Raw genomic sequence first — 24,584 nt, forward strand, 5'->3', positions numbered from 1 at the left:
ATGCCGAGAACCGCGACGGATGTTTTCGGCAGGAAGGCAGCAGGGGCAACCAGCCACCCCGAGTTTTCCCACCCTTCGGCCACGTGCTTTTACTGCCATAGCAAAGGCAGCAAAGGGCAGGGGCGCGATTCCACCTTCCCCCTTTGCAGGTGCACAAACCCGGCTGCCTCGGGAGCGGGGACAAGGAACAGGGACCCCCGCTGCCCCCGTCCCCTCCTCCTTCCAACACCCTTCGCCAACCTCTGCCAAGAGGTTTCACGGCTGCTTTTGGGTGACGGCGTCTTCTCTCCTCAGGTCTTCACGTACTGAAACGGGCCCAGGAAGAGCACGAGCAAAGAGGAACCGCAGAAACCACGCTGCACCGGAGCCGAGGCCGGAGAGGAGCGGTGCACAGAGCCACGGGCAGCGAGGAAGCAGCAGCTTTCCCAGGAGAGTGTTTGGTGTAACAATTTTTTCTTATTAAAAGGCAGAATTTTGGGAGGAGGCGCTTCCTTTTCCTTATTGTTATCTACAGATATTTCAAACATGCACGCTTGTTCCAAGAACAGTTTTATACAGGTATTTCACAAGAACACAACACTTAGATTATTCTATATGTCAGAAACAGATCCTGAGAAATACAGTGCAAGGAAATACTGTCTCAATCAATCATACAGCAATTGGTAATTATTTCCATTAGAGCAATTGAGAATGCTTCCTGTTATCTACTGCTACCTACATAACAAACAATATTAGTCACTAACAAGTGCTCAGCCTTCTCCCTTCTTTTCAGCCGCTCTCCCAAGCCAAACAGATTCACGGACCACTGATTCTCATTTTTAGCCATACGCACATTATGAATTGTGGACGTGCATACGTAAAAAGGATCGGCAAGGTATCGGAGGTCTGTTTGATGCATGGGGCATAGTATAACAGAAGACTTTTTCCCCTCTAACGCGTACACACTGAGTCACAGATTGGTTAACTTTAGCTGACGTCAGCTCCCAGCAACGTGGCTGAGGAAAATCCATCTGGTGTGCGTTCTCAAGTTGTTCGAGTTACAGGTTCAAAGCTTTAGCCATAATGGACACAATCCCAAGGTGTGAGATTAAAAGCATTTACCAGTTCACGAGATGAGCCACAGTGAGTTAAAAGTTTTTTTGTGTTTCCAACAGTCATGTTAAAAATCACCATGGTACAGTCCCCGAGAAACACCGAACTCCAGCTTTCCTTATGACCTCGAATTGACACGTTTCGGACTGTAGGAGGAAGACATTGAGGATAACAGTTTACAGGAACACTAAAACCTTCCTAACTGTGTTAGAACATCCACTTGTTGCATTAAGGCCCCAGGTGGCTGAATTTGGCTTTGCCATTTTGCCCGACGTTCAACTGCAACAGTCAATTTTTTATTATTTATTTATGCTGTAGTCCAACCTACCTGAGATATAAATAGCAGACACATTTTCCATTTCAGGAGCTAGTTTTCATTCTAGCAGAGTAAAGTTTGCAGTTTAGACAACATAGTATTTCTAAAGCTTTTCCCTTTAAGGAGACACGCTAGCCAACGCTTACAGTACCGTACAATCTAAGCAGTGCTATTCTGCTTGGCACTAGACAAAAACTAGAGTTACAAACTAATTCCACATTCAATGTTTATTTATTTGTAATACAAATAGAAACGTGTGCCCAAATCTCGCCTTAAAGTTCTACTCAGATTGTTTAAAAAAACCCTACAGAACATTCTTTCATCTTCTGACAGTTAAAAAGCTGCATTTAAAATAAACAGTTTTCAGTAGCCTGTCAAAACAAGTGACATTTTACTGTTGGAGTATCTGCAACTTCTACCAAGGAGAAGTACTTTCTCAAGCAACAGATTTATTATACAATCAGTTGCTTATCATAGAAGATCTTATGATAGGACAATTTTTTAAAAATCAGTTTTAATAGAGATTATCATAATGAAAGGAGTAAAAATCATGGAAAAATTCTCAAGTCCAATTCAGGGAGGCACAGACTCCATGCTTATTGGAAACACCAGTTTCAAGCAGTATCACGCTCCAAAGGAAGACTCTCTTTGGCAACAGACTACTCCATTAGGAAGATACAGCATTAGGAATCCAAGAGTGCAGTTTTACATACTTTGAGTCAAAAAGGTGCATGTTCATCATTAACATAACAAAAACAAGTTAAAAGCATTTTTGAAATGTTGGGACACACACAAACACAAATACCCTACAAGTTCTCTAGGTATCCATGCATGATCTTTATATATGAGCAACTTAGCTACATAAAAAGAAACCATGATTCTGGTTCGTTTAGATCAATGTGCAAGTTCCTTTTTCAGAAGTTATTCAATACTTACTGTAGTATTGTAAATGAAGAGCTTGATAATTCAGCTGTTCTTAGATAAACATACCCATAGTTGAACTGAAACCTGTATTTCCTAACAGAGCATTCCATACTTCTGTAGCTGTTGATAACTGCTGTTCAAATTTTAATAAAAAAAATAAAAATTTAAAATATTACCAACATCTTCAGCATTAACTGAAAGGCATAAAAAAGATGGTGAGGTATGAGAGCAATGGGCTGCTCTGTATGTTGAGACTTCACTTTTAGCCAACTACCACATAATTTCCAATTGTTTTTTCTCACTTCACTCCGAGAAGATTTAAGACTTGCAAAGCTACTGTATCGGTAGCATGGTGACACGGGCTTTCAGAGGTGCCTTTGTAAATAACTACTTAAAGCACTTCTTTGCAAATTGTAGGTGAAAATGTATATTTGAAACAAAATATTTTGCACCAATTATATTTGTATTCCTTTCGTTTTGTTTATAACACAAGAGATAACAAAGCAAATTTTTAATTAAAAAAAAAAAGACCAAAATCTCAAACATCAGATTTGATTACAGGAAAACTATGTGGCTTCCCCCCCCCCCCAAGATCTGCATAAGAACTGAGGCTGAAGACTGAATGCAAAGGAACCAAACAAATAAAGAATGGAGAAAAACAAATCTCTGTATATATATGTATTCTGTTATCTGCAGTGGATGTCTTCACGGAATAGCACCACCATGAAAGATTTTATGTAGCCTAGTGAAACTTCACAAATTCTTCCAGAGTTCTGGGGATCTGGTTTTGGTAGCTGATGTTGTAGATCCGTACTGCTCGGGCAGCCAGGCACTTGAGACTCAGCTTCATTTGAGTTTTAAGGAGTATTTCAGACACCCCTGTTGTACTTTTATCGAGAGGAGTTTTCTTCTGCTTATTCGTCATGTCTGTATGCGCCCCAGCCTCCACCAGGCTAATGATGATGGAATGCAACGTCAAGAAGTCACTGATGGGCCTGTGGTACTGGACTATGATGTGGAGCGGGCTATTTCCTTCGTTGTCCACCGCGTTCACGTCAGCCCCGCAATCTAGCAAGAGTTTTGTGACAAGCGCGTTGGGAAAGCTGCAGACATCATTCGTGTGGAAGTCATCCACCGGCGTACTGGAATTGACAGCATGATGCAGCAAACTAGAGCCGTCCCGAGTCCTGGGGTCGAGATGAATCAGGTTATAAATTTGTTTGTTGATTCGTGACTGATCCTCTTCGCTGCACTGGGTCTTGGTAGAGATGCAGACTAAGTAGAGGAAGGTGAAAATATTGCATTCGTAGTTGTCCATGGCTGTGTGGATGTCAGTGTCTTGGGTGGTTTTGATCCTGGACATTCCTTGTTCTATTTCCAAGACACTGCACCTCAGAACGCTCTCGATGTCCTTGGCTTTAACAGGCTCGTTTAAGTGTATCATCTGGGAAAACACTTGAGCAAACCTCAGGAGATCCTTATGAGTATTCCTATTGCCTTTTTGCCTTAAATGCAAGGCATGGAGCCATAACTTGATACACTGTTCAAACTCCATGTTATCTGCATAAACAGCCCCACGGTAAATAATGGGGTGAGAAACATCAATATTGTCCGAGCCCAGAATTCTTTCACGCACAATGAGGCCTTCCATGTGAAGGGCATCTCTGTCCTGCCTAATAGACTCTAATTCCTGAGGAGTTCTGCATTCAGTTCTGTTTCCATAAGCTTCAATTTGTGGAAGAACTTCTTTTTCAATTATATTCTCGCTGTCTCTGTACCTCTCCAGCATTGCTAAATATAAATAGTGATAAGTCTTCATTATATCATAATTTTCTCTGTCGTTTGCAAATGAGGCACCCAGAAGTTCCAAAGCTTCAATCCTGCTCCTTCGATCGCAATCAGCATGAGCAAGCAGCAGCTCCACAACATCTGCCTTGCAGCTCTCGGCAGCTACTTTCAGAGGAGTCATGCCATGGCCGTTCACCATCATCGCTGCCTTCCACTTGACCAGCTCCCTCACTATTTCTAGATGGCCAGCTTCAGCTGCAAAGTGTAACGCTGTCGCACCACAGTGGGCTTTGGCATTGGGATCGGCGTGCTGCTCGAGGAGATACCTCACCACATCCGTGTGGCCTTTGTAAGCCGCAATCATAAGGCAAGTGTTGTCGTACTTGTTGGCAATGCTGATGTTGGCATTGTTTTCTACCAGGTATTTAACAATGTCCAGTCTGCCATCAAAACACGCGGCCCGCAGGGGAGTTGAATTGGTCACTGTAGTGTGATTCACATTGGCTCCATGACTAACGAGCAATTTGACAACTTCAAAGTGTCCAGCTCCTGCTGCACACCAGAGAGCTGTGGCTCCATCAATGACAAAGCTAAAAACGTAAAGACAGAAACAAGCAGTTAAACTGCTGCTCTTATAAAGAGAGCTGAACAATATGCAAAGAAGCACATACCTAGCCATCAAAGATATTTTATAGCCATCCAGTTTTTATACTTGAAGGAAATTACCAGAATGGCCAAGACAAAAGAATGAGACTTATCAAGTACACGGACCTCCTGAAGGAAGAAACGCTGGAAACTGAGACTTCAAAGCAGCCAGGGGGTTTAGCCACATTCTCCACTTGCACTTTCTGGGCTGCTTTGAAGGTCCCACCTCAAGCTCCAGCCCCCGGCCTACCCAGGCCTCGGGAAGAACGGTTACAAGAATTACCATCAATTTGATCTCACGTGTGAGAGACGGACACATTAGAGGGAAAACTTAAAGTTCACGTACTGACAAAAAGAGAACAAAACACAGACGTGAATAAAGGTGGAGCTATACGATACACTGGCTTTGGCAGCAAAGCCGGCTTAAGAAGTTCATATCCTATCGCTTGCTCTCTGTCCCTGTGCTGCAATTTGCCACCCCTTCCGTCGTGCCAATGCCTGTGAGACCACACTGTAAGCCAGACCAGCAATCTGGTTAAAAAAAAAGAAAGAAAGAAAGAAAAAGAAAAGCAGAGGTTATTCTAAGCAGTTTTGTTTCAGAGATCTGTTTTACATTATGGCCCTGTAGACAGCTTACTGGCACTCATAAACGAGGGGACAGTTAACTTTAGCAAAGGAATCACAGTTTCTTAAGCCGTTTTCATTCCCAAATCCAGCGTGTCGCATAACTACAAAGATAAAGGTTTATGTTCTTTCCATTCCACCACGTCTTTGAAGCAGCACTTAAATGTAGAAACAGGAGGCGTTCACACCGCACTTAATATACACTCACAGCACATCCCAAACCACAGAGGAAGGACAAATATCTTATTTCCATGTGTCCACGTGGTCACGGTTTTCCAAAGTTAAAATATTGTAACACACCAACTTAATTTTAACAGTGATTTTTATCACTTCACAAAACTCTGTTGTAGCCTAGTAGGAATAGTTGTGTGGCTATTTGCAACTCCAGCACCTCTAGACGACGCTTCAGAGGCCATGTAAAAGCTCCGGAACGCAGAAATGTCTATAGCGCAGATGTGGCTACCTTTACTCACAGTAAGAAGTTCTTTATTTTGCAAATAATCACACTAGAGCATTTTTATTTTAAAATAGGAATAGAGATTTCAGAGTCAGGACCTAAGATTTGTTAACCAAGCAATTTATAGGTGTGCTACAGGTATACACATTCACAAGCCAAAAGCCTGGAGGCCAAACAAGTGGATTTTCTGTGTCATGAGATGACAAGAGAAACGAAAACAATGCCAAGCATGATCTGAGGACACGTGACCTGGGGACTCCTCACCGAGGCCAGAGAAGAGGTGATGGCACACTGCGCCCATTGTGTCCCAAACAACACTTCCTTTAATCTCTTTGAGGCAGCGGCTCTGGCAAGCAGAGCCACCAGCCCAGCAATAGAAAAGAGAAAATTCAGCAGCAAAGCGGGGCCCTTTCTATCACTTCCCGCCAGCAGAGGCCCTTCCTCTACCTAAAATTGGGACAGACCCCCTCGCCCTAGGCATCTCCAATTTTTGTTTGAGAAAGGAGGGCTGGAAGAGAATAGGAAAAAAACCACACACGCAAGTCAACCTCTCCCCCTTCACTCAGCACATGAGAATGAAGTTAGTTTTTTCTTAGTTAGGTGGAGCTCCACAGACGTAACTGCAGCCCATCAAGCAGGAGCCAGATGAAAGTTATCAGTGGGACCCATTACAAGTCCTCCTTCAGTACCCGAAATGAGCTCTCCTTTCTAAAGCCTGTAGCGTACGGTAAGCAACCTGCAAAACCTGAAGCTGTTCACAAGACAAACGTAGCTTCGCGATTAGTCAGCCTCACTTAAGAGTCACGGATGAGCAAGTACTTGCTGAGCGCTGCGGGAGATCTCAGAAACAAGAGAGAGAATGACGCTAATGAAAAAGTTCAGGAATGCGTAAATGCAACAGCCTGCAGTTGTAACCTGAGCACAGGTAGCATTACTTCAAAATCTGGTAACGCGTCAGTACGTAACATTCACTGTACCAAAATACGTGCTTTAGCATGGCCAGGAAGTTAAAATTTGTTTAGAAACAGGCTTTCTGCAATGACCTAGCCACATTTCGCAGATCAAACCCATTTACAAATATGATTTGGCAACACAGCATCTACATACAGATGTTGGCTAGGAGAGCTAGCTGCCACCAGCAATGAAAATTTCTTCTTTCTTTTTCTAAGCGTGCTGGCCTGCCACCACAACAAACATCCCGGGGTGCCGTGCGTCTGGACAACCTGTCTTCAATCAGCTCCCTGAGATCGGAAACCAGCCTTTTCCAAGAGCAGGAGCGCAACCACCACCATCCTGGCCACATCCCAGTTCGAGGAGAAGCATTCCCTTCCTCCTACCTCCCCCTGCTGTTTCGGGCAGACGGTACACTTTCCTTCACCTCCCGTCTTAAAACGTCACCTCTCGCTCCGGGCCATCCCGCACACGGGTTTTCAGCGGCGAAGGAAGGGGCGATTCCCACGTAATCCGCACGTTTGTCCAAACTGGACGTGGAAAAAGGCGCAACATGAGCGGGCAGAGGCCTGGCTCTGGCCGCGCGGACAGCGCTCGCCCTACGCTCACCCGGCCTCCGGGGACGACCCGAGCCTGCCGGGACCCTCGACGCCAGCTGATGTCACAGAATGGCACATTTTGGTACGGCTGGGGGAGAAAAGGGCACCTGCCTACCGCGGCGGGCAACTCTCCAGGCTGCGGTGAGGCCGGTATCCTTTCCGTAACTTCCACTGGGGAATTTCAGAAATACAAAAGGCACCTACAGCTCTTACGGTAACTTTACGAACGTCAGTTGAGGGAGCGGTGGTCTGTAAGGCGCTCCGGTGCCCGCACAGCCGCTCGTGGCTTTCTCGGCCACCAGCTGAGCAATAAAGAGAGGGCGATTAGCGTCAGCAGCTCACAGGAAGGTCACGAAGGCACCGGGGGCCGGGTCGAACCGGGTCGCTCGTGTCGGCGGGCTCGGCCTGGAAGGAAAGGGGGCGAGGCGACGTGCTCTACGTACCCGTCGAAGCGGACCGTGCCGGTCTGCTGGGTCTGCACGCGGTAGTGCTCCAGGAGCAGGCGGACCACCTTGGTGTGGCCGTTGCGGGCGGCGATGATGAGCGGCGTGGAGCGCTGGCCGCCGTGCTGGCTCACGTAGCCCAGCAGGTACTTGATGTCGCTCTCGGAGCGGTTGAGGAGCAGGGCGGCCAGGGTCAGCACGCGCCCCTCGCTCGCCGCCTTGTACACGTAGCCCGCCAGGCCCTCCATGGCGGCCTCCTCCTCCTCCCGGCTCCGGGCCCGCCGCCCGGGCCTGCCCGCCACCACCGCCGCCGGGGCCACGGCCGGGGCGGCCTCTCCCTCCTCCTCCTCCTCCGTCCTGCCTCGGTGCCCGGCGGGGGGCACATGCGGCCCCCTCGGGGCGAGCCGCCCCCCGGGCCCGGCCAGCCCCTCCGGGCCGGCGGCGAGGCGGGGGCGCCCCAGCGCCCACCGCCGCCTCACCCGCCCCGCGAGGCCCGGCTGCGCCCGCCCGCCCCGGGCCCCCGGCCCATCCCCCGGGCCGCCGCCGCTGCCGCCGCCGCCGCCGCGCAGCTCCTCCGGGCCCGGCGCCGGAAGGGGGACGCGAACCCGCGGCCTCAGCGCCGCTTCCCCCCGCTCGCAGCGGGGCCCCGCGCACCTCCCCCGCTCCGTACGGGAGCCCGCAGGGGCCTGCAGAGGGCGAAGACGCGGAACGCGCCCCGCCTGGCCCCGCCCCGCCTCCCCGCGGCGGGCCGCGCTCCGGTCGGGCCGGCGGACGGGGGGGCGCCGCTACGGGTCGCCGGAAGGGACGCGCGGCGCAGACGGGCGTCCCCGGGCCGCTCCTCCCCCCGCCGCCGCTGCTGCCGCCGCCGCCGCCGCCGCCGACTCCGGAAGCGAACCCGGAAGCGCCGCGGCGCGCCGCGCCCGCCGCCCCCGGGAAACGGCGGCGGCGCAGAGGCGTTCCGGGACGGCCCGGCGGTGCCAGGCCCCTGGGCGAGCACCGGCTTCGCCTTCCCCCCCGCCCTGTGGGGAGACGGGACTGAGCTCCGCAGCGGGCGCCCGGCCCGGGGGGGGGGTGGGGGGCAGGGGTTCGTCCCTGGCTGCCAGGGGAGAAGCCCCCCGGGAGCGGCTCCTCTCCGTTACCCCTCGGCAGCTTCGCGAGGCCGCTCTTGGCTTAGCCGAGAGCAGCGCTGAAGCCCGTCCGCTGCCCTGTCTCTCCCCTTTCTGTACAGAGCTTCTCTTTTTCCAGAAGCCCTCCGGAGCTGCGCCACGCCGTGGCTCGTCACGCGATACGAGTAAACGGCGCTGTAAGTAAAGCGATACGCTAATTGCACTGCCGCCCGCTACCTGCCATTGTTTTAAAGGGGATACGGTATCGGCCGTATTAATAGTTAATCTAAAATCATGCAACTAGAGCCACTGCGCTTTGTGGAAAGTTTCGTACAAGCGGGGCCATGCATTATGGATGGGCGCGATGGCCCAGCTGGGCTGCAGACAGTTGCCAAACTGAGGCCGGAGGAGACGGGAGCAGCGCAAGTCAGGACACGGTCAGCTCGGAGTTGTTCAGTCAATAAGGATCAACTTTTAACAGTCACATAAACGTGTACGCTACAGCTCAACAACCCGGGTTCACGTTAAGTGGAACCCGTCTCCGTTACTTCAAGGATCTCCTCCACTCTTCATGGGAATTGTTTCCAGCAAAAGCTGGAGGTGTCCCAGCACTACTTCTTTTCTCCACTGTACTGGCAGAAAAGGTGCAATGAAATTCCTTTTGAAGAAGCACTAACGCAGCCACTGTCCCTCCTGAAGAGCATCACTCTGAGCACAAATTAAGGTTTCCGTTGCACAGCGTCTCGGAGCCTCCATGGGAAACTCGGTGGGAAACTACTCATATAGAGCTCATTGCAGTCCGGACCACGGTCCACCAGTGTGAAAGCTATTACACAGCTCTAAATTATTATCCACAGTTACCGTCTCAACTCTGTAGACTGACACAGCCAAGGAAACAGAAGTACTAACTTATCAGTGTAATTATTGCTAATAATCTCAGCTAGAAGCTGACCCTGAGAGGACTTTGCTCTGTGCAAGTCATCGATTCCCAGCGTGCTCAGCCCTCAAATGCCGAAGTCTGTTTCATTAAACTGCCTCGGAGCAGGGGCAGAAGCTGAAGGGAAGTCTCAGGGCATCAAACTGTTTAGTCCATTGCATCCCATTTCCCCTGACAAGCAGCGCATCTGCGACTGCATATTCATTTGAGGAGCCCTACTTGCTTCAAAAGCAGACACAGCTCCCATTTTAGACCCTCAGATATAAGCCCCAGGGGATGCAAATTCTTCACTGCCTCACACCTTTACTACCAGTGAAAAGTGAGCACTGTTTTGCCCTTAATTGATGGGATTCAATCTGGGACAAACACCGGGCACCAGTGAACCAAGCACAGCCGGGAGCAGCACCAACAGCTCCCGCCTTGCTGGAATAAAGTCATTTCCTCCGAGCTGCCTCCGGCGAGGGCAGGCAACCGGCCTTGCTGGACTTGCAGCTAAATGGAAAAATATGCCAAACAGGTCTATCAGAACAAACCCAGCAGGAACAGATGCCAGATTCCTCCCATGCTTGTTTTTGTCCTTTCTACGTTTAGAGCTTTGAGGTAAGAGGACTGAATGGTCCTTCCGTTTTACACCGTTCAGGTGCAAATCACACACTTTTCATTGCAGAGGTAAAGGAAACGAGGCATACCACATTTAGTGATTTGCTCATGGCAATAAGCCAGATCTGTAGCGATGTTCAACAACCTTATTTCAATTAAACCTTATACTTAAAATGATAAGGTGATTGCGTGAGACTGTGTATTTTGCACATCATTGTCTGTCGGCCTTTATTCACCTTTGAATCTGTTGGCCAGAAGGTGATGACTCACCTAAAGACAGCAGAGGTACTTCAAGGCCAACAGGTTTGAACCAAACAGCACTTAAAGCGTTAAACATCGTCCTTCTCCCCTTCCTCTATTTTAAAAATAGCAAAGATTATCCGAGCGTGCTTTGGCCAAGGAAGGCAAATAAAATAAGCTGCCCAGATTTTCCGTGCGGAACAGAGGGATGGTGCTCTGAAGGGGAAGGTCGCAGGCTCGGCGGATTAGCGATGGTTCCCCTCCCTCCTCGGATAAGCCGAGCTCACCGCTCCTCTCCTAAAACATCACCGCGCCTCGGGGATGCGTCTGTATGCCAAAAGCCCCAATCCCACCCGGCGGCTCGGCAGCGGGGGGCTGTTTCGGCTTTTTCGCCCGGTGATTTGGCTGAGGAATTGCGGTTGCAATAAGCTCCTGCGCAGCGACCCCGGCCCTCACCCGACCCGCTCCCGCCGCAGCTCGGCCTCCGCCGCCTTCGCCCTCTCACTACGTGGTTCTCCCTCCCCAAGACCCTCCCTGGGGCTGGGCGGGCTCGCGTGTCGCGGCGCGGATAGCTGCTATAACGTTAAGGCGAGCCGCAGCGGTGTGATGAGCCGTCAGGCCTCAGCCGCCCCGGGCGGGTGCGCGGGGAGGGGGGGTGTTGTCATGGCGACGGGGCCGCGCAGCCGCGCTGGGGCGGTGGAGCCTGGGCGGAGGGGGGGGGATGTTGTCATGGCGGCGGGGCTCGGGCGGAGGGAGGGGAGTTGCCATGGTGACGGAGCCGCGCAGCCGCGCTGGGGCGACGGTGTCCGGGCGGAGGGGGGGATGTTGCCATGGCGACGGGGCCGCGCAGCCGCGCTGGGGCGGCGGGGTCCGGGCGGAAGGGGGGTGTTGCCATGGCGACGGGGCCGCGCAGCCGCGCTGGGGCGGCGGGGTCCGGGCGGAAGGGGGTGTTGCCATGGCGACGGGCCCGCGCAGCCGCGGCGGCGCCGAGGCGGGGCCCGGGCGGAGCCGCGGCGGCCGGGGGCGGCCCGCAGCCGGGCCGGGCCGAGCGGCGCGGGCACATGCAGGGCGCGGCGCGGCGGCGGCCGCACCCGGCGGCGGCGGCCCCGGGCTCCCCGCAGCCCGCCGGGCCCCTCTACCAGGGCAGGTGAGCGGCGGGGGGGGGGACGGGACACCGGGCCCAGCGGGGAGGAGGCGCCCCCGCCCCGTCCGGGGCCCCCGAGCCCTCCGGACCTCCGGCCTGTCCTGCGGGTTCCGGTTCGGCCCGGGAGCCGCAGCCTTGTCCGTGCTCCCCCCGGCTCGTCCAGGGCTCCCCGGCTCGTCCCGGGTACCACAGCCTTGCCCTGCGCTCCCCCGGCCCTTCCAGGGTACCCCAGCCTCATCCAGCCCCCCCCCCCCCCCAGCTCCTCCTGGGTTCCCTGGCTTCATCCAGGGTACCACCACCTTCTCCAGGATGTCCCGGCTCTTCCAGGGCTCCCTGGCTCATCCCAGGCACTGCAACCTCGTCCTGGGTTCCTCAGCCTTGTCCACAATATCCCGGCTCTTCCAGGGCTCCCCGGCTCATCCCAAGTACCACAACCTCATCCTGGGTTCCTCAGCCTTGTCCAGGATGTCCCAGCTCACAAGGGTCCCCCAGCTCATCCACAGCACCTCATCTTATCCTGGTTACCCCAGATTACATGGAGACACCTAGCCTGTCCAGGGTTCCCCCAGCCCTCTCCAGGGAACTGCAGCTCTTCCAGGGTATCCCAGCTCATCCAGGATGCCCCAGCCTCATCCGTGTCCCCCAGCTCACCCGCAATTCCCAGGCTCATCCAGGGAGCTACAGCTCTTCCAGGGTGCCCAGCTCATCCAGGATATCCCGGGTCATCCAAGGAACTGCCAGTTACGCAGAGTTCCTCCAGCTCATCCAGGGTGCCCCAGGTTCACTGGCTCATCCCGTGTATCCTGGCTCTTCCAGGGTACCCCGGCTTGTCCAAGGCACCCTCACTTGTCCAGGGCACCACAGCTCTTCCTCTGCCCATGAGGTTCGGACCGTGCGCTCAGGCAGCGCAGTACGGCCATGCCCTTCTGATTACGGCACCACGGAAGAGCAATTTGTGGCACAGCCAGGATAAAACGGCCGATTTTCCTGTAGGGAGGTGAAGGTTTGATGATGCTGGAGCGTTATTTGATGAAAGGCTTCCGCAGAGTTGTTCTGCAGAGGCAGAGGAGAATAATCTTCAGACATCAAGGTGAAAGCACGTCCAGAGCATCCCTGTGCTTGAGTACCACCAGGCATTAATGCATTTTAGCATTCATCAGAAGTGCTGTGGGAGTTTAATTTTGCTTTGTCATGCAAAAGTTAAAAATAGTTGCACTTAATTCAACACTTAAAGCTTTTCATTCTGCTTTTGTGCTCACTTTGCAGCCACTGACGGCCTTCTTACAGGGATGTGCCAGTTTTTCTTAATGATGCTTTGCCTTTCTGTACTGCCTCCTCCTCCCTTCGGAGTCTAACTTTGTTGTTACTCCACAGATCTCAAACCCAAGAAATGCACCATCAGCCAGGAAAGCACAGGCTATGGGCAGGGACACAGACTTGGCTTCTGTCCTTGCCTCTTCAGAAACCTGGTGTATGACCTCACATATTTGGCCCCATTTCTCCGTGCTTTGTTTGCTATCTGAGTTTCTGCTTCTCAAAGCACGGTCTGTGACCACTGCACAGAGCAAGACGGTCCTTTTCCAAGATCACTTGAAACATGCTCTCTCCCCTAGTCTTAAACAATTCTTGAGGGATGGTTGAGGAGGGGGAAAGAAACACTCAACAGTACAAAACTGGAGTCATTGACCACGCTAGCCCACAGCAGGCTGACACTTTGACTTCTGTTGTTACTAGGCATGGAGCAGTCAAGAGCGAAGACACCTTCAAGACTTCTCAGTTTCATTTTGATCTGTGGTTCTACTTCACTCTGCAGAACTGGGTGCTGGACTTTGGGCGTCCCATTGCGATGGTGAGTGTGACGGAGGCAGGCCCACTGGGCGTTTGCGCTTGTTTAGGATATAGAATAGCAGAGTTGTGACGGTTTGACCCAGAGCGTCCCCTGTAGGCTGAGGGACTGTTTCCGTGCACTGCCTGCCTTCACCAAAGTGACATCCTTGAGTATGTTTTTGAAATCAGGACCACTGTGACATATTGGTGCGAATAACTGTTACCAGGCATGTTGCTCAAGTAGCAAGGAAGGTATCTGGGAAACTTGGTTCCAAGTCACTTTTCCTGCAACTTTGTTTTTGTTACATAAAAACTAACTACAGAGGTTTATGCCGTTCTTCTCCACAGCCTGCCTGTAGGTCTTGAGTTTAGGAACTGCTGAGACTCCTGCTCTCCAGATAATGCATGGCAGGACAGAACTGGTCTTTGCCTTCAAAGTATGTGGGGGTTTTTTGTTGTCGTTGCCAACATCTGAACATGACAAAGTGTTATACACAGAATGCATTGATGTAGGATTCCTGAATGCCTTTTTCACCTGGCCACGCAGCTTCACAGAGTCAGCTTTTGGTAGCACTGCAAGAGTGAATGGCTGAGATTTAAATACACTGTTCATTTAGTGCATATTTCCAAAATATGTTTTAGCTATATGTACTGCAAGAAGAGTTAATCAACTTTGTTATTAACTGCTATGTGAAGTCAAGTCAGCCAGTTGGCTGTTAACTCAAACCATAACAATTAGGAAACAGCAGCAGTCTAAAACAAAGACTTTCTCTCTCACTGTCTTTCAGCCAGTTACTGGGGGCTGCAGATGTTTTGAAAGTAAAACGCAGTAATTGCCCACTGGGTCATGAGAATGTACTGAGGTGCTTCTTTCCGCTCTCCTCAGATTATTCTACCTTTGGAGTGGTTTCCACTAAACAAACCAAGTGCTGGAGATTATTTCCACATGGCTTACAATGTTATCACACCATTTCTTCTGCTAAAGGTAAGCCTCAAAGCACAAGTGTTTCATTTTTGAAATATTATCTGTAAAACCAAGACACATAATACGGTTTTCTGAAAGACAAGAATTTCTCAGACGCTTGTTGAACAAATGTTAGTTACTCACAAATTCCTGCAAATGAGCCAGTCCTCCTGTAGGTTAGAATTTTTCTACTCCAGAAAGAATTTAAGGTACTATCTCTTAAGGAGCAAGGCAGTGACCATCTCCCCACCCTTCTGCATACTGACAAAAATGTTTTCAGCAAGTCTTACAGCAGCCACTCCTAGGCCACAGAAAGATCATTTAGTCTCTCTCTCTCTCTCTCATTTTTAGGCAGTTTGTATATCATGAACTAGTGGGAGTCCAGACTGGTTTCTCTGCCTGTTTTTTATGAACTGAAGCAAACATGGTCAGACTGGACTCTGTATGTGACCCTTTCGAGTCAGCCTCCAGCCTTTAACAGAAGCACAAGTTCCAGGAGAAGGCTGCAGAAATTTAAGCCCAGAAAAAATCATTTTGCTTATTAATCATATTTCCTGCATATACAAAGCAGATTATTTCCCACAGTAACTCCAGCTTCAGTGGAATTCTGAGTCCTTTACCCTGACTGAGCTAAAGCATATTTTTAAGATGACATCCATCCATGATTTAAAGACCTTAACAAAGCTGGAACTATTGTAGATTTTTCTAAATTGTTCAGTGCTTAATTACACTTGCTCTTTGACATTAGAATTATATCTTTAGCTTAAATTTATCTAGCTTCAGCTGCCAGCCACTGGATCTTGTAAACCATTTACGAGGTTAAAGAATGTTGTATCATTAGAAATCTTCTTATATTAAATACTTAGCAGCCAGAAGATCTACGAAAGCAATTATAAATATATTTTAACCTTCATTAGCTAGAAGTTGAATTATGTCCTGAGATGTAAATGGTTCTCTCTCTCCTGAGTCTGGGAGTTTCTAAATGCCATTGTGGCCAAAAAAAGAATATTCAGTATCCAGTCCTTTGGGGGATTTGAAGCGTACGAAACTCTCGGTCTGATCTGTCACAGTCTGACACAACTGATTTCTACAGGTTACGTACTCATCAGGTTAAAATTTGCTGTCTTTGGCTTGCTTGGCAGCAGAGCATGAAGGACTGGTACACACAAAAAAAGCCATTTGTTATTCAGGATACATTTCTCTTGTCCAGTGTCCTCTCGAAGGCAGTGTCCAACCTTTTCCTCTCGTCAGATGAGAGCTTTCCTGAGCCTTTTATTCTCCTCGCCTATCTGTGAGTCTTTTGACATTCATACAGCAGTTATAGAGAAAGGGAAAGTTAACCCTCAAAATTAAATACAAATAAGGAGCTTTTCAGTGCATATAGAGACCATCTATGAAGGGCTGCAAAGCTGATCTGGCAGCGCAGAGATGGGAAGGCAAAGGTTGCCACTGCTGATCCTCCAGCAGGGCTAGACTGACGCATTCACTCTGACCTTGAGTTTCTGAGGCCGACTTAGCATTTCCTCTTAATGCACCTTCCTCACGGAGGCAATGAGATTTTGGGAAAGTGGGGCTCACTTCAGACAACCAAGCCATGCATGCTTCTCTTCTATGAAATGACCGCAAAAGTAGTCACATTGCTGTTTTCTCTTAGTAGGTCTCTGCAGTTCGTTCTCTGAGGCATAAAGAGAATGATTAAGCTTTCCATCTCCTGCGTCCCAAATCACAAAGTACCTTAGTTGAGATTTATGCATTTTGAGGTCTTCCCACTTTGCAAGTTAAGTGGAGGGTTCCCTTCCAGATAGATCTTACTTCTCTTCCCCAGTCTGGCTTGCATGAGCTTGCCTCAGGCTCTGGGTCATACTGGGGCTGCTCCACATCAGCCACACGTACCTGTGTCCACCCAGACCTAAGCAGACCACAAAATGGTATGGGGAGTACTCCATCATTAAATTTGACTGCTGGTACTCAAAACGGTTGCTTCACTCCCCAACCTGTTTATTGGTGAATAGATTTTTTCTATATATTAGTTTGGTTTAAGTGAAGCTTCCTCTTTAGAAACAAATGCACAGAGAACCATGAGTCAGATTCCATTAGGGAGGAAAAAAAAAAATCTAAACGGTCCAAAAAGGGACCTTTGAAAAACATCTAGCAGAGAATTATAAATGAACAAATGTCCCTTAACCAAAGGAGTTAAGGGCACTGTGCTCTCAGCTGGAGTGATGCTAGAGGTTCTTCTCACCACTGGAGGGCACAGAGAGGCTTTCAAATAGATTTAGCAAAGGCACTACAGAAAGCAGCTGCCTTATTGTTCCTAATTAATCATGTTTTTGATCATATCTGGTGAATAAATTGCTTTGAGTACTGTATTAGAAATACTGGATGACTGACTCAGTCTGAGCATTGACTCTAGTAAGGGGTGCTGCTTGCAGAAAGGTTTAACAAGGCCACAAAGTCTGTTTTCGTTGTTGCAAAAAGGGATAGAAGTGCATACCCAAAACGGAAAGCCACATAGGCTAATGGAAGTGCGTCAGAGATGTGTGTTGGGGTCATAACCGCAATAAGAGAAGCACGCTCCCTTCAGGTCCAGTCACACTGGTTTGTCCATGATGGGCTATGTTTATTTCCCAGTTGGGGTGCTAACAGCTGTGGACAGCAGCTCAGATCTGCTACGGCAACATAACCTACAGTATTTTTTACAGGCTTTTGCTTGGTTTTAGATTATTTTTGCTAGCCATGATTAAGTTAGAGAGGGCAGAATTGGTTACAGCGTCGTGCTTCTCTCCTCATACCTCCTCACTCTTCAACACATCTCTATATTTTTAGCTCATTGAAAGATCCCCTAAGACCTTACCAAGATCAATGGTGTACGTCAGCATCATCATGTTTGTCATGGGAGCAAGCATCCACTTGGTTGGAGACTCTGTGAACCATCGCTTGATTTTCAGTGGCTACCAGCACCATCTGTCTGTAAGAGAGAATCCAATCATCAAAAACTTGAAGCCAGAGACACTGGTAAAGAGGCTGTGTTTTATACAAACACTTAAAAATATTAATTGCTTGTTCTTATTTAATAATGTACTGTTCCTCTGTCATTTTAAATCTGTTTCATTGCATTTCAGATTGATTCCTTTGAGCTGCTGTACTACTACGATGAGTATTTAGGTCATTCAATGTGGTAAGCATTTTACAGTGTATCTAGTGGCCTCAGAACATGACACAAGGAAAGGCAAATCTGTTCTGTTCATAGCCTAATATGTAAAAAAACAAAACACAGCTGATGAGATATGGTTAGGGGTAATATTCTTGTAGCTAGTGGGATTACAGTGGATTTCTCCCTTTGAAAATTGCCTGTTCCCACTATTCCATCTCTGTCATCCTCACTGATATTTCTAGGACGTGCAGTTTGACAGTTGCAGTGAACAGAGGAACAGCTCCTCTCTTCTCTCCCCTTAGTGGCCTCTTTTATGGGATGCCCAGATGAAGAGACAGTTTATAGTGCAAGTTTAAGGATTCTGCAGGCTCACTGACTGTGACCACCCGTGTTTTTGCTTCTCTGGAGGTTGACTCTAAAACAGCTTGGTTTTGCCTAGTTTCTCCAGGATGCTCTAGACACTTGCTCGTTTTCCTCCTTTATCGTGCATCCATTTAGCACCCCTCCAGCTAGACCAGAGGGTTGCTCGTGTAGCTAGACCAATGCCACCCAGTGACAGAGGCTACGTGGTCCCAGTACTCCCAACCGTGCTGATTCAGGGAGTCCAGTTAGGTTCAAGTTCAAATTTCACCACCATGGCAGCACTGTTGCCAGCAGCTGATCCTAGCAGCACTTGGTCCAGTTTGACAGTAGGCTTAATCCAGTGCAACTCCAGTTCCGTCTGCATCCTACTTAGAGTATATCTAGCCCTTGTGCGACCACGTGTGATGCTGAATCAACTTGCTAACCCCAACAGCCAAATAATCCTAGTCGCTACATGGTTGTGCTGTTGCTAGATTCTGCATGAGAGCAGGATCACGCTTTAGAACAGAACTGCACCCTTGGCCCCAGAGCACAGATTCACTCTGGGGGAACAAGCATCTGCACTCTGCACCCAGCTGCTATTTTAGCCCTGTGTGTCTGAACCAGACTTAGCCTCAGCTCAGGCAGGTTCCTCCCCCCCCCCCAGGCACTCAGCACACTTTTGCTAGAGCATGTTTGCCTGTTTGAACGTGCGTTTTTTGCAGAACGGCGCTGGCTGCCTCCAGCCCCCCAGGACAGGCCTTGACAATCCCATTTCCACATGAAATGCATGTGGAGATAAGCTGTTATGGCGAGTGTTTGAGTGGAGGGCTGCATCTGAATCAACAAGGTCAGGCTCCTGCGCTGTTGCAGGCGTGCTGATCACCTGCTTGTGCCGCTGCAGGCTGCATCAGGTCCAGGTCCGCGTCCTCCTGGCTGGTGTGGCTCTTGCAGCCAGGCAGCGATGGTGGCAGAGCAGCAGCTGTCGGCATAGACATGTCCCATATCCTGGGTGGGCTGATCTCACTGCTCTGCCTGTACTGAAGACCCTGGAGAGAACTGTCTGTCCCTTTATCTGCTGCCAGATAACCTTAGGTCTCTCTGATGTACAGAGGAAAGTCCTTCTCCCATCAGGCTACTTCAGATTTCTCTGCTGTTCCCCAGGAACTACAAAGCAAGCAAATTCCATTCCTTTAAAAAAGGGCTCTGTTAGTTTGTTTAAATCCTGGTCCACGTCCTGCTTTCCTGTGGTTTAGCTTTTAACACAACACAATGCGCTTAAACAGCTTTTGGAGTCTGGGAGCGTAACAAATGCAATTGTTCGACCGGGCACTTGAACCCGGTGTTTGACCTAATCAGCAAACTCTGGCTTTTCCTGCAAGAGCCCCAGAAGTCTAATTGTCTTCAGAAGCGCTCTGCATAGTGAGGACAGACAATAGCCCCACACTTGGCCCTGCCAGGCCTTTGGCTTTTATTGACACAATGGTAATCTCATAGCGACAGCTGTGACACTCGCAGGGAGGCTATAGCCTTACAGCCACCGTGGTCATAGCGTGACGCTATGGAGTTAGGCCCTACGGTTTTTGCAGGCGGTCCAGTTACACGTTGCTTCAGCAACTCGAGTCTTGGCTGGCCTGTGCTTCTGCTCTTTGGCCAAATGCATTCGTGGGCTCAGTACAGGACTTGTCTTCATGCAGCATTTAGATTTGGGGGGGGGTTATCAACACTTGTCTGCTGGTGAAAGATTAGCAGAGCAAACGCATGTTTGGAAGCTGAGGGCTAGTCTACGCTGAAGTAATGCGAGCAGAGTCAGTTACCACAAGGATCTCAGTTCCCTTGTTGCTTCTGAGACCATAACGTAGACATAACGGATGAACACCTGCAGAAAACCAGCCAGGCCCTGATACAGCGGTGAAGGCTCCAGGACTTAGTACACCAAGGTGCTGTTTTTCAGAGTCACAGCCCTGACGGGAGGTCTGTTTCCATTCACAGGTACATCCCTTTCTTTCTGATACTGTTTATATATTTCACTGGCTGCTTCACTCCTGTTGAAGAAGAGAGCAGGATGCCAATGGCTGCATTGCTCCTGATAGGGCCAAGCAGCCTTTATTACTGGTAAGTGCTTTTTGTCCTTTCTGGACAGGGGAGGGATGAAGAGGGCAGCAAGTGCTCGAGGCACAGTGCAGGTGGCTCTGCAGCACGCAGGCAGAGGCTCTCCCTTCTCCACAGTGGAATTTGCCGCAGCTTCTGCTGTGCAGGTCTCTGAAATCAAATCAAATCAAGTCTGTTGAAATTTGCAGTCTGTTTAGCCTATGCAAGTTGTCTGGGCCTGAGCTCAGCTGGGCCAACTTTAGCTTCCTCTCTCGGTGTGGTGCACTCTGTCACTGCTGGGTGCATTTCTTCATCCATGTTGTCCCCCACTGACTAATGAAGCGGGAGCAGGTAGGTTCAGCCCAGCTGGTTCTGCAAGGGCAGCACCCTCTTTTTGGAAGAGGCAAGGCCTCAGCTCTGTGCTGGCAAAGGCCCTATGAGTCACAAGTAAATTTTTCATCCAGGAAGCAGCACAAAGGAGCTGGCTATACTCAGCAAAGGAAAGATCATCTGTGAGCAATGAAGAGCTGCTTCTTTGGGCACTGTGGGGCACCTCTCCATCCTACATAACCCTTCTACTAGTGGTCCTGACACTGGTGTATTCTGGAGACAAGTCCACTCCCTTTGCTTCTGGCACTGATTCCACCCTGCACCAGTTGCTCCAAACCCACCTGATTAGCAGTCAAGCCAGTATTTTTCCTCCTCTGTCTCAGGAATCCTGATACAGGATATTCTTATCTCTGGAGCTCAGGCTTTCAGCCTCCATAGTATTTGCTGTCTGTCCCCTCTTTAAAGCCTGCTAGTCACTGTTAAGGGAGCCTGTGTTCTTTGAAGATTTGGGGGTGGTCACCTGGTGCCTGCAGCTCATCCACCTGATCTCAGGTTGTTCGTGGTAACAGAGATTGTCTCGTCAGTCATCTGGAGGTTTTACACAGAGCCCAGACCATTTGCGTGACAGCCTTACGCTGCCTCTTCGGCTCACCCTGCGGGTCCAAATAGCCTTTTGAGAGAGGTCTTATTTATTTCCCATTTTCATTAGCCTCATCTTCCCAAATGGTTTCCCTGATGGCAGTCAAACAACTTGTCATTCATCTTCAGAGACAATGTTCTCTTGCCTGTGGCTTTACCCCCTGCTGAGACTGTTTTTATACAGTAAATTAATTTTTGATAGTCAAAAGCATCAGGATGATTTGGTCAGTTCCCAGTTACCCCATTGCACTTCCTTTAAATACATCAGCATGAAACTCTGCAGTTTGCGTGCTAGCAATTTAAGAACAAGCAAGCATAATTCCTTCACTTCTTCCCGTCAGCCTGGCAGTTTCTCAATGCAGGTCTATTTAAGGAGACACCCATTTGCTAACCACCTGCCCCTGTGGATGGGCTCCCTCAAGAGCTATCATCCCAAATGTCTGGTTTCCGGTGTTCCTGATGAGCTTGCTGCCTCTTTGGACTCCCCCAGACTGAGAGCACTGTACTGATTCATGCTCAGGGGTCTGCGCAACACAGGAGGGGGAAAAAAAAAGGAACTGGTAATGATTATTCCCCATTTCTTGTAGATAAGAACTAGAGAACTCATCATGCAGCAGGTCTGAAGGAACATGAAAGAGTAGTGCCTCTTGATGTAGCACGTAATTACAGCTGTGGGACTCACTGCCACAGGAAACTTGGGGAGCGAGTAGCCTCAGAGCAGACAGACAGACTGACTGACTCAAGGAAGACAAGTTCCCCGTGTGGCTGTCAGACAGGACAGCCCAGACGCAGCCTGCAGATCAGGAAGCCTCTGAGCAGCTGATTACCAGGCAGGAAGGTGTGTCAGGGAAGGGTAACTCGCTTTGCTGGCTCGCTAACACCCTTTTCCTTAAGCAACCAAGACTGGCCACTGCCAGATACACCACAGGGAGAAATGGCTTTTTGGACTAATAACCACATGCATCCGTGTATCCCAGTCAGATCCCAACCAGGGAGGAGGTGGTATTTATTATTTCAACCCTGAGCTTAAGAGCGAGCCCTCCCATGCTATATGCTGGGGCTCCGCACAGAGAAGGCATTGAGAGTACAAACTCCCCGTGTAATTGCGCTGTCCTTGTTTAAGACTCTTTGGCTCCCTTGTTAATTTGATCAGGGACCTTTATTGTGACCCTTAGAAAATACCTTCTCTGCCGTTCCTCCGTTTCCCTGGGTAAAACGGGGAGCAGATGGCTTTTACTGTCACCGGAAACAATTTGGGCAGATCGACGAAGAGCAGCGTGCAAGCGCAGCACTGCCCTGTAGCAAAGCGGTGCCACGTCCGCGGGTTAGTCCTGCCGTCGGTCCCCACCTGAGCCCCTTTCCCTCGCCTGGTGCCTTGGAGACGGAGCCTGGCCTCAGGTTTGCATTTAAGCTTCCAGTTCACAAAGTGAGACCATCGACTTTAAAATCCCATGTTGGGTACACGTTTCTGTACCTGTTCTATTGATAAATTACTGATAGGAAACTTGAAAACGAATCAGTTTAAAAGATGGCAGTAGAGAGCAGCGCAGCTTTGCTTACCTAGACGCAGAGCAGGGAGAAGGGGCCGAGCGTGACGCTGGCCGTTCATTCGCACAGCTCTCGTAGGAACTTAACCTCTCGCAGCACCAGTCAGTCAGGTAGGTTTCATCATGGGTGCTCAAGTGCTTGGCTTGCAGATCTGCCCCAGGAAAGCTTGCTAGAGAGCAGAACGGTTCTTCAGGCACAACACAGCTGCCTGAGCAGAAGACGAGGGCCTTGGCTGTTAGCGGCAGGGCCAGTTCCTGCCGTCAAGGTCACAGCTCCCACGAGAGGCTCCTGGAGGGACCCTGGCGTGAGACGTTTCACCCATGTAACGCTACAAGAGCTGGGTGCTGCTGCTGCTGCTCTGTGCTTCCTCCCAGCGGGCACTAATGGGTATTTTTGCTTTGTAGGTATCTCGTGACAGAGGGTCAGATTTTCATCCTCTACATTTTCACTTTCTTTGCCATGATGGCTTTAGTGATGCACCAGAAACGCAAAGGACTTGTCCTGGACAGCAATGGGCTTTTCCTGTTCTACTCCTTCATCATAACATTGGTCCTAATTGCCGTTTGGGTGATTTGGCTGTGGAATGACAAAATTCTCAGGAAGAAGTACCCTGGCGTGATCTATATCCCCGAGCCATGGGCATTTTACACCCTGCACATGAACAACCTCCATGCAGCAAAGGAAAGTTTATAAGTTTTGATATTTTAGAGTGATTTGAAGAAAAAAAAAAATCTAGTTTTTCTAATGTAGACATATTTCAAATAAATTACTGACCAACGTTCGCTGCAAGGCATATTGTGTGTTAACCAGACCTAGCTCAGGAGGGGGAAAGATGGTCACTGTGACTGTTAACTCTTTAAAAGCTGCTAGCACAGCAGGGTCACCTCCCTTGGTAGCATCCATCTCCAGTTTGTGATGACGCGGTTCCACCCTGGACCTTTCTGGGTGCTTGAAGGACACCACTAATTCCCTGCTGCATCAGAGCGGAAAAGCATCAGACGCGTCCTGCGTTTGTGCGTGCCCCTCGGCTTTGCTCTGAGGCGGAACGGGCCGGAGCGCGGGTCCAGGCTGCTGGCGAGCGGCCGCTCGCCGTCTCCTTTAGCGGGAGCAGTCTGCCAGGAATTCGGAGCGCTCTCATCCTCCCTGCGTCTTGGCACGGAGCGGCGGCGATTTATCTGCTCCTCCTACGCCGCTCCCGGCCTGAGTAAACAGGCAGGGGAAGGGCTTCGCGCCGGGGAGGAGGCTGGGCACGTCTTCGCCGCAGGCTCTGCTCGCGCCGGCCGTGTCCCCCCACCGCAGGGTGCAGGGACTCGGGGCCGGGACCCACGCGGCTCCCGGCGCTGCGGTTGCCGGCGCTCGGGCTCAGCCCTCTGCTAAAGGCAGGAGCAGGAAGGGCCTGGCTGGAGATGAAGGCGGCTGCTCAGAAGGGCTCGTTCCTCCCGCCGGGGTCGCCGGTCCTCCCCGTTGCCGTTCGCCCCCTTCTCCTCCTCCAGGACTGGCTCCGGCCCCCTCCGCGCGGATTCCTGCCCAGAAGCTCGGCAAAGCCCTTTTCCAGCCCTGCTCTAGTTCTCACCCACCTGCAGCTCAGACCGATTCGAGCGCGAAATCGCCCCGTCCTTCAAACCCCTCCTGAAGGCAGGGGCCTCCGGAGCATGGCCCGGCTCCCGCACCCTGCCAGGACGCCGGGACACGTCGGAAGCCGCCAGCGCGAGGCAGAGCCCTGGCTTTGAGAGGGTCGGCAGCGTCAGGCAAAGCCGCGAGCGTCACCAGGGCAGCGGGGGAGCCTGCTCCTGGCCGGGCGCTCGCTGCCACCCGGCGAGTCT

General features: G+C 50.4%; 3 protein-coding genes across 3 annotated transcripts in view; 2 read left to right on the forward strand and 1 right to left on the reverse strand.

Annotated features, from left to right (window-relative positions):
- Positions 1-2,088, forward strand: part of ITGA11 (integrin subunit alpha 11) — a 40,955-nt gene extending 38,867 nt beyond the window's left edge. Inside the window, exon 28 of the mRNA XM_067305439.1 lies at positions 295-2,088. Coding sequence (XP_067161540.1) covers positions 295-309 — 15 coding nt within the window. The 3' untranslated portion in view covers positions 310-2,088. The remainder of the gene's footprint in view (positions 1-294) is intronic.
- On the reverse strand, positions 1,621-8,264 carry FEM1B (fem-1 homolog B). Its single transcript, XM_013943702.2, has 2 exons — positions 7,840-8,264; positions 1,621-4,710 (listed from the first exon to the last, which is right to left on the reverse strand). The coding sequence occupies exons 1-2, from the start codon at positions 8,085-8,087 to the stop codon at positions 3,075-3,077; spliced, it is 1,884 nt and encodes a 627-aa protein (XP_013799156.2). The 5' UTR covers positions 8,088-8,264; the 3' UTR covers positions 1,621-3,074.
- A 3,509-nt stretch (positions 8,265-11,773) lies between these two features.
- CLN6 (CLN6 transmembrane ER protein) lies at positions 11,774-23,543 on the forward strand. Its single transcript, XM_067305734.1, has 7 exons — positions 11,774-11,869; positions 13,601-13,715; positions 14,580-14,678; positions 17,484-17,672; positions 17,780-17,835; positions 20,146-20,268; positions 23,166-23,543. Exons 1-7 carry the CDS (start codon positions 11,784-11,786, stop codon positions 23,452-23,454), a joined length of 957 nt encoding a protein of 318 aa, XP_067161835.1. The 5' UTR covers positions 11,774-11,783; the 3' UTR covers positions 23,455-23,543.
- The last annotated feature ends 1,041 nt before the right edge of the window (positions 23,544-24,584 follow it).

The sequence above is a fragment of the Apteryx mantelli genome, chromosome 15 (assembly GCF_036417845.1).
Source record: "Apteryx mantelli isolate bAptMan1 chromosome 15, bAptMan1.hap1, whole genome shotgun sequence".
Lineage (NCBI taxonomy): Eukaryota > Metazoa > Chordata > Aves > Apterygiformes > Apterygidae > Apteryx > Apteryx mantelli.

Bases quoted from the DNA above. Each gene is read 5' to 3' on its own strand.
- FEM1B (XM_013943702.2), bottom strand. From the start codon at position 8,087: ATGGAGGGCCTGGCGGGCTACGTGTACAAGGCGGCGAGCGAGGGGCGC. The intron at 4,711-7,839 runs GTACGTAGAGCA...TTACGTTTTTAG, and splicing joins GGCACGGTCCGCTTCGACGG to CTTTGTCATTGATGGAGCCA.
- CLN6 (XM_067305734.1), top strand. From the start codon at position 11,784: ATGCAGGGCGCGGCGCGGCGGCGGCCGCACCCGGCGGCGGCGGCCCCG. The intron at 14,679-17,483 runs GTAAGCCTCAAA...CTATATTTTTAG, and splicing joins CACCATTTCTTCTGCTAAAG to CTCATTGAAAGATCCCCTAA. The intron at 17,836-20,145 runs GTAAGCATTTTA...TTCCATTCACAG, and splicing joins TATTTAGGTCATTCAATGTG to GTACATCCCTTTCTTTCTGA.